General features: G+C 38.7%; 1 protein-coding gene across 1 annotated transcript in view; it reads left to right on the top strand.

Moving 5' to 3' along the window:
* The first annotated feature begins 3940 nt into the window (after positions 1-3940).
* Positions 3941-13382, top strand: part of LOC149028011 (uncharacterized) — a 30202-nt gene continuing 20760 nt past the window's right edge. Inside the window, exon 1 of the mRNA XM_089147622.1 lies at positions 3941-4298. Coding sequence (XP_089003748.1) covers positions 4197-4298 — 102 coding nt within the window. The 5' untranslated portion in view covers positions 3941-4196. The remainder of the gene's footprint in view (positions 4299-13382) is intronic.

The following is a 13382-nucleotide window of genomic DNA, read 5'->3' on the forward strand; positions in this document are numbered from 1 at the left end:
CTGAAAATGGACAAATAAAAACTAATTGAGACCAACCATATTAGAAATATGAGATTTAACTAATAAATTGAGTAACTCCATGGTGGCATCAATTTTAGAGGATAACTCAATGGGCAAATTTCAAAATTTAGTTTATTACTAAAGTGAAGATGTAAGGCGGGCTGAACCGGAGTTTCAGCGGGATAATCCGGTTAACCCGGGGAATCGATCAGTCAGATTCACCTTCACAAACGGAATCATAGATTAGGGAGGAGAAACAGAGTTTCAAAAAGCACTAGCAAAATTCACAAAATCACGCGATCAAATAGTTTTTAGGATGAATCCACAAATTTCATTCCCACCAACATTAATTTTATAAATTATAACCCTAGATTTGAAATTTCTAGATATTTGAAATCTCCAGACTCATGTAACCAAACAGGCCCTAAGCAAATTGGATGCTAGAGAGAGATAAACAATGGTTTGTTTTAATTTTAATAATTTTATTAATTTGCCCGAGTTAAATTGTTATTACATGTTTATTGATGTTAAGATCCTCATCTAATATAGTAAAGGAATACAAAATAGAGAAGAAACAACAAAGACAATGCACACTAATATTTACTTGGTTTAATCGTAAGACCTAATCCAACGATGGGTTCGAAAACTCACCAGATTCACACTATCCATCATCAATAAACAAGGCTACAGAACTAAGATCAACCAACTCTAACTCTCAACATATATATACTAAAAGTTATAGTAAAACATAAGTCAATAATACACATTAAACACCAGGACTTGTTGTGCTCTTCATCGTGAACAAAAAACACCACAAACCAGCATCCTTCTACACAAGATAAAGCTAAGAAACCCCATTGAAGCACCATGGACATAAAAGAAACACTAGATAAGCTTGCAAAACCCTTAAGAGACTTAAGAACCATAGATGAATAATAAAACCCTAAAAATAGAAAAAGGTATAGATATATAATGCCCACACCACCCCCATTAACAGATACGTAAGACACTTGAGTCCTAACTCTAACTAAAATGACATAAATGACCATGAAATAATACACATCACTTCATAGTAGTAAATAGTTAACAGTCCTCTGCATAAATAAAAATTGACGGTTTACGTCGATACATCATAATCAGTCATTGATCTATTTATAAATTTAGATTTAAATTAAATTATTTTAAAATAAAATTGTATAAAACACATCATATTCATATTTACATTCAAATAATCATAAATTTACCAACGGGCAAGGGCGGACCCAGAATGCAATAGTGGGGGGGGGTGAAGAATGAAAGCTAGATAACCTTCCCGTTGAAGAAACACTAATGTTTTTGCCACACATATTGTGTGGGCCCTTATAAGATCCATTTGGGGTCTCACCTCTAAACTATTTCATTAAATTAAAGAATATACCCACATATATTTTGTGGGGTCCACACATATTTGAAAAAAAGGTAAATTATTGATAATGATATTATTTTCCTGACAAAATATAGGTAAAATTAAAGCAACAATATAAAGAAAAAATATACACATGACTTCAACCCTAAAAGTTAAATGCAAGTCAAAATTTTATTTGGTAAGAGATGTAAACCAAACAATTTTTTAGGTAAGAGATGCAAATCATGAAATCAATGGTAATTAGTTAGGTACTAACTATAAACATTTTATTCATAATACAAAATCAAATAACAAAAATTGCAAAAGAAATAAAGAAACATAGAAATCAATTAAAAAGAATAACAAAAAAAAAAAGAAAAAAAAAAGAAAAAGAGAAACAATAAATAAATTGAGAAAGAGACCTAATTGTGGAGTATATTTTTTTCCAAATTTTATTAAGCCACGCTTATAGAAATGGAAGATAATAAATAGGAAGAAAAGAGGATAGAGGATAGAGGATAGAGGAGATAGAAGAATAAATAGGGATTGAAGAGTTAGTTTATAATTAAAATAACATTTTGATTTTTGAATACCTAATAAGATATTTTCTTCAAAAATTTCCCTTTAACCCATGTTTATAGAAATAGAAGATAATAAATAGAAATAAAAGATGAGAGAAAAGAGAGGGGAGAATAAATAGGGATTGATGAATTAGTTTTTGATTAGGAATGACAATTATACTCATCATTTTACCTTTAAAAATTGTTCTCAATATTTTGGGGGGGGGGGGGGGGAAATAGGGACATTTCACATGTGAGAAGAGAAAAAATGGAAAAATTAAAGGAATATGCATAAAATTTTTAAAAATCCGGGTGGGGGCCATGGCCCCCTTCGGCCCCTTCATAGCTTTGCCCCTACCAACGGGGGTTGATCCAATTGGTAAGCAGCTTGGTTCGCTTAAGCAAGGTTCTAATATTGAATCCTTGTAGATGCAAAAAATCCCCGCTGGGAGACTCACCCACCACAGCCAGGTGTACGACGCGGGTCGAACAAATGGTTTATAAACCGGGGTTGGCAAAAAAAAAAAAAATTCATAAATTTGTTTAATGGAATGGTGCAACTTTGTCCCTTAGACCCATGAGCTTTTTTCCCAGATCCTTTAGCTGGGTTAGAAGGATTTCTCATGGTGGATAGAGAGTCTTGTTTAAGTTAAGTTTTATGTTTGTTCATTTGGGTTGTTTAGCCCCGTCTTTGTACCGAAAAAAAGAATTTGTTTATCTGGTGCAACTTTGTCCCTTAGACCCATGAGCTTTTTTTCCAGATCCTTTAGCTGGGTTAGAAGGATTTCTCATGGTGGATAGAGAGTCTTGTTTAAGTTAAGTTTTATGTTTGTTCATTTGGGTTGTTTAGCCCCGTCTTTGTACCGAAAAAAAGATTTTGTTTATCAAAAAACAGTAATAATCATTTTTTTTTGTTGGTAAAAAAAAAAAAACTATATTTATAATAATCATAAATTTAAGGGTAAATATCACTTACCTCCCCTCTTATCTAGACAAATAGCACTTACACCCCCTCTTAGCTGGATAATATCACTTACCTCCCCTCTTACCTAGCAAATATATCAAACACCTCCCCTCTGTTAACTTTCTCGGTTAAATTTAATTTTTACCGTTAAATATTTTCTAAAACCCCAAACTACCCTTGGATTAAAAATATTTTTGTATTTTAAACCCTAAATTACCTAATCACTCTAGCAATTTAATACTAAATTACCCTCAATTAAAATAGTTGTTAAAAATCAAAATACCATAGTTAAAACCCAAATTATCTTTAATTATTAAAAGCCCAATATATCAAAAAATTTATCAAACAATTAACAAAAACCCAAAATAGTAGTAAGTGTTTTTAATAGTAAGACGTGTTAAAAAAAAAAAAAAAAAAAGGGTATGTAGGGCTTTTAATAATTTAAGTTTTAATTATGGTATTTTGGTTTTTTAATTGAGGAAAATTTAGTAGTTTAATTGTTAGCGTAATTAAGGTAATTTAGGGTTTAAAATAAAAAAAAATATAGTTAGCTAAGGGCAGTTTAGGATTTTAGAAAATTATTTAACGGTAAAAGTTAAATTTAACCGAGAAAGTTAACAAAGGGGAGGTTATTGATATATTTGCTAGATAAGAGGGGAGGTAAGTGATATTATCCAGCTAAGAGGGGGTGTAAGTGCTATTTGTCCAGCTAAGAGGGGAGGTAATTGATATTTACCCTAAATTTAAACTATATAAACAATTTATTGAACACATTCAAATCCAAGACTGAAAGACGAACAGATTTTCTGGACGTAGAGATTCGAATCTTGTTCCTCTTTGGTAAAGTTGATGTAGAGCAGTAGAAGTATAAAGACAATATTCCCACGTGTAGCCCTGAATTAAACCAATAGAATTAACGACGCTGACCGCGGGGAATCAACGACGACGCTCCCCCATTATATATGCAGTTTGTGAACCAATCAACAACGATTGGAAGTTATATATTTAATATTTGTGTGAAACTCAAATTAATTTCAAACACGAGTTGACACTTGACATGACAAGTTATTGCGCGGCAAATCTAGTATAGCCACAAGTCCACCCAGAGATAAAAGCGAAAAAACGTCGGCATTCGTAAACTACAAATATTCTGACTCTGCTTGGCTTTATTATGTAATTCCGTGATATAAAATTTGAGATTTCTGTTGGCTCAGACTTCAGAGTAGCGAAAGCGGGAACCGACCCTTTTCGTTTTTCTTCTTCTTCCGGAGAGATACGGTAGTTGAGCATGGCGAGCATTGCAGATAAGGAAACTCAGCTCGAGAAGCAAGAAAATAAAGAATCGGTCGTCTCAGTTGAACTCCCTGCTCCGAAAGGATGGAATAAGAAGGTCTGGTTTTCTTTCATTTAATGTTCTCTTCCCCTAAATTATTATTTATTAATGTTCTGCTTTGGAATCACGTCTTCTTGGTCCTGGTCTTGTTATTTTGTTGCTAGGGTTTTCTATGAAGTAGCTCAGAATTAGGTTGTGTTTATAACTTTTGTACTTCGGTTTTAGAATAATTGTATTGTAGTTCTTTAGTTTTGTTTTTTCCCCCTTTCTTTGGAGTTCTTTTGGGTTTATTTCAGTGAATAATTGCTTAGGTTTCGGTACTTCAATTGTTGTTAGTTGCTAAGCACTAAGGGTGTCAATTGCGTACCGAAACCGTTTAATTGTACCGAGCCGCACCGTCTAAAACCGCACCGTGCTCGTTCAAAATTTGGTACGGTTCCGGTTTTAGGTACTTATACCGTCGGTACATACCGAAACTGTACCTAATTGGTACCGTACCAAATTAAGAGATATAAATTGTAATTTTACAATTAAAACACTTAATCTTTTCCCTATCCTTAATTCCCTATTTCAAATTTTCGTTTCATCATTCACTTCTTTTCTTAGATTTACTTGTTTTGTCTTTATTAATTTGATTTATTTGCTTTATCTATTTTAATTTCAAATTATATCAATTGGTTGATCACAATTTCATTTGGATCTTAATGAACTAATAACTAAAGTAGCATAAGTTCATTCGTACCAAAATTGTACCGCACTAGATACCGTGTTTAAACCGTTTTTACCGATTTAATACAGAAACCGTACCGAACCATTTTTGTAAATACCGAAACCGTACCGTTTAAATTCGGTACGGTACGGTTCTGGTTTTCGGTATTCAAAGTTGGTACCGCATTGAAACCGTACCGAATTACCGAAACTGTACCGATTGACACCCTTAATAAGCACTAATGAACTAAGCTTGGTTGCCTTGAATTGCTCTTGTACATAATGATACGGGAAAAATCATTGTGGAACCAGGTCCGCCCTTGGTTCAACCCTAGACTCCGGTCGGGAAGAAACGGACTGACTCGCATTTGAGCGGGCCGGGTTTAAAGATAGGTTGTTGAGGAAGAAACTTGACTCAGTCAACAGGGCACACCGAATCAGTAATTATCGGAGTGGACGAATCGTCAAGGAGACGGTTAACGGCACTTACGGGAGCAAACGATCGTGCTTACTCAGATAACTGCCACGCTATGATCGTGCAGTTATCCATTATCCCACCAACGAACGGATCTAATCGTTAAGATTGGACGGCCACCCGAAGAAGGATCAAGTAAATCCAACGAAGGAGATTCGAAGGTAAACACTATATAAGACATGACCTACGTACGAGAAAGGTAACTGAATCTTATTCCCAATATTCGTATTCATACTTCTGCTCTGTACTCAAGCAGAGCCTTTGTGATCAGTTTATCAACTGACTTAGCATTCGGAGGTGGACTCCCGACCACCACGGTCGGGCCACATCTGACAATTGTTTTGCAGGTCATTCTTACGCGATCTAAGGGCTGAGCAGATTTTGGACGCATTATCTGGCACCGTCTGTAGGAAGAAAGTTTTATCAGTTCGTCACAACAACTAATGCAAGAGTTCGAGGATAAAGAAAGCAAAGATTCATTTCATTTTCAAAGACCGTGGGGGCCAACCCTTACAAATAAAAAAAAAAAACAGTTTCCTATTTTTCTTGGACGGGTTTCGCAAGAAGGATTCACGCCGGGGCAGGCTGCTGAGGCTCCTCGGGAAGAGGTGGCGAATCATTAAGAAACTCCTTGATATTTGGATCCGCCGGAATGAGATCTTCCTCTTCCTGAGCCCAATCGGGGAAAGGTAGCTCGAGCTTTTGAAGACTTCTTTATGGCAAACACCCTGAAAAGGAGTGGTATTGAAAGTAGGGTCTGCCTCAAGGATAGCTTTCCATACATCATTTTGTCTCGCTCGATAGGCTTGAAGATTGTAAGGAACCATCCAATCGCTGAAGGGGACGCTGTTCAGGTACTTGCGAATGCAGTTCCTCCGAAGATCTTGGGAGAGATGTTTAGGTTTGTAGGGAACGATCGTATTCTTAAGACATTCATTTTCAAGGGCCAAAATCTTAACCCTATTGCTACACTCGGAGGCGAGCATTTTCTGCTTCTTCGCTTCACGTTCCAAAGCACCAATACGGCTAGCGGACAAGTCAAGGTCCTTTTTCAAGGTGTCGACTTTCGCATTCTCCTCCTTCAACACTGCAGCTTCCTTCTTCAACCGTTCCACTTCAGAATTCACCAGCACCAACTGCGTCTCACAACTTTGGAGTCGAGAGCCACCACGACCAATTCGATTCAGAGCCTCAATGTGCTGGTAGAAATTCACCACGACAGTCCTAAGAAAGCAGACAATCGTCAAGAAGTCCTAAAAAGTCACGAAGTAGACGACAGAGGATCAAGAAAAAATAGTACCTTGTAGAGAGATGAACAAGTGTATCGTCACTCAAAGACTCAAGAGCTTGACGGTTGGCTGGCATCAAGCTAAGAGAACTCCACTCAGCAGCTTTTTGATGATCTTGCGTGACCCGATCCGACACGCTCAACGTCCATTGTGGAACGGAAATCTCCTTAGAGTCTTTACTCTTCTGAGATTTCTTCGGGACAAAAGCTTCAGTTGGGTCATGCTTCCTTTTGGTTCGGGCTGGAGAGGGGACTTTTGCCTCTTCTCCAATTGGCTTCTTCCCTCTCCCAGAGGCTTCAACCACTGGTTTAAAATTCCTTATACCCTTATAAGAAGGGTCGGGAGGAGGAATAATAGCTATCTCATCTGCCATCAGTGCCCGAGGAGACATTTGCTCTGTAGCTACAATTGCCTTGGCTGCCTTAGCCCAAAGGTTTTCTGGGTTAATTCTGGGAGGCATTGCAGAGAAGGATAAAGTCAGAAAATCAAATAAGGCTGCAATACATTCAAAAAGACAAATACAACAGTTTGGAAGCTCACAACAAGCCAGCCCTCAATATTGAAGAATCGGGGTGTATTCCATCTCAAGACCATGGAATTGACTTGATCTTCTTGGCAGCTGCTTTTTCGGCCTTAGATAGGGGAAGGACCCGGTTACCCTCAGAATATGAAGTAAGCAGCTTCCAGGTGATCGGGAAGTTAATATCTGGTTGAGGCGCTCGGCAGAAAAAATACCGTCTGCGCCACCCCTTGTGATTGGAAGGACAGGTTCCCCTAGCAAGGATATTGCTCGACCATTTAAGCTCAACCTTGTTACGCTTGGAAAGAAAAACCCAACCCAAAGGGTGGGAAAGAGACAAAGCATGAAAATGTACAAAAAGTGGGAGAGAAGGTTCGATGCCAAGTTCAAAGCACAAACCCAAAAAGCCAATGATAAGACGCCAACTATTGGGGAGAAGCATTATGGGACAAATGTCCCAATGATTCAAAACAACAGAAAACAAAGAATGGAAGAACGGAAAACGGACTCCACTCTCCAGAGTATCTATATACAAAGAGAACTCTTTGGGTAGGTTCGAATTGGCCCTTTCATCAGGATTGGGAGCTCTAAAAAAGTAGGAAGGAGGAAAGTCGAAAGGTTCAATCGCTGAAGGGAGTTCAACTTTAGTGAATGAGGAAGGAACAGAGCCGGGTTCATCCTTGGGTCTGCTAGGTTGCTTAAATTGACGAGGGGCCTCGGCAGTCGCCTTAAGTGTTCTGGACTGCCCAGACCCAAGAGGCGCGGAAGAAACTTCAATACTTTTCCCTACACTTTCGGATGGCTCACTTCTTCGAACTCACCCCAAATGGCAGTCAAAGTTCACTTGTCACTATCTGATTGTTCGATGGGGATAGAGACAGAAGCCTCACCGCCTGAGTCGCCCTTACCGGTGCTATGTTCAGAAGGACCTTCATCAAAAGTCCTACCACTTCTCATCACTAGAAAAATCTGGTTCTGGTTTTCAATGGAAGCGGAGACGAAAGCCAAAAGAAAGATCGAGACAAATAAAGGATACAAAAGAGTTAGTGAACTTATTGATTCACCGAAGCAGAGAGCGTAAAAGCGAGAAGATTGTTAGGGCGTAGGAAAGACGACGAAGTTTCAAACTTCAGACAAAGAGAATGAAACATGCGAAGACAACGAACAGCTTTTAAACTCCCAGATAGTCAAGGACGTGTACGATCAGGATAAGTTCAGGATCAACGATCGTGATCGGGAGACGTTTCAAAAAAGTTTGAACAAATCGAATCAGTACAGACGTTTTGAGAAACCGTCGTTTCGATTTCGTGAGTAATGATGATTTCAGCTACAAAGGACACGTGGTGTCACCCCCATAAAAGGAAGACATTCGCGAAACTCGAGGGAAAAGTGATGCAGCAACATTAAATGTGATTCGACATTTAATAAGCGAAGGATTATTTAAAATCCTCATTTGATAAGCGGGTCCAGATCAAACCAAGCCCTCGGAATCGCCCGAACACTTGGTCTGGGGGGCTCGTGATACGGGAAAAATCATTGTCGAACCGGGTCCGCCTTTGGTTCGACCCTCGACTCCGGTTGGGAAGAAACGGACCGACTTGCATTTGAGCGGGCCGGATTTAAAGATAGCTTACTGAGGAAGAAACCTGACTCAGTCAAAAGGCACACCCGAATCCGTAATTATCGGAGTGGACTAATCGTCAAAGAGACGGTTAACGGCACTTACGGGAGCAAACAATCGTGCTTACTCAGATAACTGCCACACTATGATCGTGCAGTTATCCATTATCCCACCCAACGGATCTATTATCAACGGATCTAATCGTTATGATCGGACGGCCACCCGAAGAAGGCTCAAGTAAATCCAACGAAGGAGATTCGAAGGTAAATACTATATAAGACATGACCTATGTACGAGAAAGGTAACTGAATCGTATTCCCAATATTCGTATTCATACTTCTGCTTTGTACTCAAGCAGAGCCTTTGTGATCAGTTCATCAACTGACTTAGCCTTCGGAGGTGGACTCCCGACCACCACGGTCGGGCCACATCTGATGATTGTTTTGCAGGTCATTCTTACGCGATCTAAGGGCTAAGCAGATTTTGGACGCATCACATAGTATTTCTCTCCTGTATGTGCGTGGCTGTTCAGTTTATGATATACACGTATTTATAATATCAGGTTGTAGCATCAGAGTTTTGATACATTAGCATTACCACCGACACTCCATCTGCACCACCCACATTTCGCTTATACTGCCTTTCCATGTCAGTCATTTGGCCTCCCCAAACTCTTTCCAGAGCTTCCGTTCCTGGCATTCCACTCCCACAGCCCCTAGCTCATCTACCAGAATCTTACATAGTGCTCGTGCATTGTATGACCCTGTTAAGACCCTAAATAAAGTTAAGGTGTAGCCGTGTAGGGGTAGGGGAGTGGTACAGTATCAAAATAATCATGTGGGACAAGGACAAGTGGCAACGTCCTATTGTGGAGCGGCCACTCTCATGTTAGCCTATGTGGAAAGTAGTTGGGATATTTTTGGGGATTGTTGGGCCTATATTAGTGGCGATTGGGAGTAGGCAAGGGGGGGGGAGGGGAAGAATTCTATAAGGGAAGGGACAAGCAGTGCTTGAGGAAAGACCCTCAGTTAGGGGCTTGTAGGGGATTGAAGTCTGGCATCCAGTATCTTAGTTGAGTTGAATCCATAAGGGACAATTTTCGTGGAAGGCTGCCAAGAGTTAATATGGAGTCCGATCGAAGCCGGTTTGAGCCCAGGGTATGGCTACTAGTAGAATGGACTTCAGAGTGGAAGAACTCAAAACTACAAGGGTGGAAATTTTGAGTACAAACGAGGATGATGGATTCTAAGATTAGTTCCCTAGTTTAACATATAGTGGAGAAGCAGAATAATCTAGAGTTTAGGAATGAGATAAGGGCATACTTGATGAAAGGGAAAACAATGGGTAGATAGCATTGTAGGCACCAAAGGTTATGGTGGAGAGAGTTGTTAGTTCTCAACAAGCCTAGATGGGGATAACTTGCAGTAAAGGTTCCAGGAAGATCTGAACAGAGGATGCGACCACAATGGGTAGTGAGCTTTCCTCTCGCAATAATTAGTGTTGAAGTATACGTAAATTTGGGAGTTTTACTGTTCACGTGAACAGTAAAAACAACTTTTACTGTTCACGTTATTGTTCACGTGAACAGTATTATGCTATTGTTTTGATTATATTTTCTATTTCTAATGTGGGAGTCTTGCTACATAAGTTTTGGGAGTTTTTAAAAAGCATAGTTTCTATTTTGGTGGTAGTTTCTATTTTCAGAACTTTCTATTTTAGGAGTTAGGAAGTTACTAAAGCTGTAATATTTTGTTTCCTTCTTCTAGAGGACAATTACTTGTCTCTCAAGTTGTATTAGTTTCATTAGAAGCTATAAATAAAAGTGCTCTGTGATTCTAGACTCTTTAGCTAAGAATCACAGGTCTTTTCTACTAGTTCTTCATCTTTCTTCTCTTCTTCTTCTTCTCTTTTTTCTCTGTTCAAGTTCAACTGCTATTTTGATTGTTTAAAGCTTGTTTTCTAACATGACATCAGAGCTTTTTTGAATCAAAATAGTGTTGTTCTCAATATTCTCTTCTGATATATATATATATTTTTCCCTGTTTCCTTGGTGTGCAGCCACCTAATGCTGTATATTATGGACTGTTAGATCAGATATTCATGTGAACTAATCTTCTCTACCTATTACCTTATTCTCACACGTTCCAGAACTTGGATACCTTTGTTACCTCTTTTTTTTCTCCTATTCTGTCCAAGGTTGCAGAATTTTTTTGTGTGCTATTTCTACTTCAAGTTTTGGAAAACTAATTTGAGTGATATCTACCTCAGTTTAATGTCTTCACTTACATGTGACTCAATCATGGGTACAGCTGAATCAAAAGGATCTCAAGGAGATCATGTAAACGTTCAAATTACATCTATCAAGCTCAAAGGTAGTTCTAATTACTTGTTGTGGTCACAAGCGGTTTGGGTGTATATACTTGCAAAAGGTAAGTTTAAATTCATTGAGGATGAACCTCCTGTTGAGACTGACAAATCTTATTTTAGTTGGATCCAAGATGATGCAATCATCAAAATTTGGATGTGGAATAGTATGGAACCTGATATTGCAGTGAATGTTATGTTCCATAAGACTGCAAAGGGAATATGGGATGATATGCAAGAGACTTATTCCCAAACTAAAAATATGACTCGGATTTCTAGTATTTATGAAAAGCTATTTCAATTTCAGCAAGCTGACAAGTCTCTCAAGGATTATTACAACTCCTTTAAAGGCATGATGGAGGAGTTGAATGTCTTTCAACCTCTCACCACTGATATAGAGAAGCTTAAGGCCCAACGGAATGAATTTTTTGTGTCTAAGTTTCTTGCAGGATTGAACCCTGAACTGAAATCATCAAAGGACATCTTCTTGCTGGTGAGCATGTCCCTAATCTTAGTGAAGCATATTCTAGACTTCAACGTATTGCCTTGCCTGAAGGAAGTTCTCCAAAAAAAAGTTCTAAAGGAGAAAATTCAGCCTTCACTACCTCTTATGGAAGGGGATGTGGTCGTGGTTCAGGGGGAGTTAGTAGGTCTTCTGGAGGTCGTGGTGTACTGGTGTTCAATTGTCTGATAAGACATCTCGACTTTGTACTCATTGCGGTAAAACATGGCACTTAGTGGAAGCTTGTTGGGCCAAACATGGAAAACCACAGTGGGCCAAGCACCTTGCCAATCATGCCGTTTCTGATGGTGGTATTGATACTTTAGCAAACAACGATAGTGGTTCTGGATCTTCTTCAGGGGACTTGTCTAAGACTCAAAGAGATGATGTTAGCCAAATCCTTCGCCGATTGCAAAATATTGAAACTGGCGCTTCCACATCCACTAGTACTTCTGCTGCCACACTTTCTCATGCAGGTAACACAGCACTTCTCACTTCTACTCCCACCCCTTGGATCATCGATTCAGGGGCCTCTTCCCATATGACTGGTAAGTCATCACTTTTTAGCTCTTTCTAAATCTACCACTAAAAATTCTGTTGTCATAGCTAATGGGACTTCCACACCTATTCTAGGCTCTGGAAGTGTTTCTCCTACGCCTTTTCTTACTTTATCATCCGTACTTCATGTTGCTAACTTTCCTTTTAACTTATTATCTGTTAGTCAATTAACTAAAGCACTAAACTGCTCTGTCACTTTTACTCCCACTTATTGTGTTTTCCAGGACCTTCACACGAGGAAGACGATTGGTGGAGGGTGTGAAAGGAACGGACTCTACTATCTGGACTATGCTACTCCTATTGCGGCTCTTTCTGGTGATTGTGTAGATGCTCTCCAGTGGCATTGTCGTTTAGGCCATCTGGCTTTACCTAGATTAAAAATTTTATTTCCTTCTTTTAAATCAGTGTCTAGATTAAATTGTGAAGCGTGTGAGTTAGGGAAGCATCATCATGCCACCTATCCTCCACGCTCTATCTCTCGTAGTGAGTCCTTATTTTCTCTTGTTCATTCTGATATTTGGGGCCCTTATAGAATTAGTAATAGGCATGGTTTTCGATATTTTGTTACTTTTGTGGACGATTTCTCCTGTCTTACATGGTTGTATCTTTTAAAGGATCGGACAGAGTTCTTAATTACATTTAAAAGTTTTATTCATGAAATTTGGACTCAATTTTCTCTTCCTATTAAAATTTTTCGGTTTGATAATGCTTTAAAATGTGCAATATGATATATCTAACTTGTGTGATTCTCTTGGAATGATTCATCAAACCAGTTGTTCATTCACTCCCCAACAAAATAGAGTGGCTGAACGCAAAAATCGTCACCTCTTGGAGGTTGCACGCGCTATTTTGATTCAGATGAATGTTCCAAAGAGTTATTGGTGTGATGCAATTTTGACTGCTGGTCATTTAATTAACCGCATGCCTAGCCTTTGCTTTCTGAAAAATCTCATTTTTCAATTGTTTTTCCCAATAGAGAACCGTTTTTAGTTCCACCCAAAATTTTTGATTGTGTGTGTTTTGTTCACATACCACATCCTTTGAATAAACTCCCCCCCCCCGTTATATTAAGTGTATTTTTCTTGGGTACTCACGAACTCAAAA

This window comes from Hakea prostrata, chromosome 1, assembly GCF_041222555.1.
Source record: "Hakea prostrata isolate BN-2017 chromosome 1, UWA_Hpros_2, whole genome shotgun sequence".
NCBI classification, from domain to species: Eukaryota; Viridiplantae; Streptophyta; class Magnoliopsida; order Proteales; family Proteaceae; genus Hakea; species Hakea prostrata.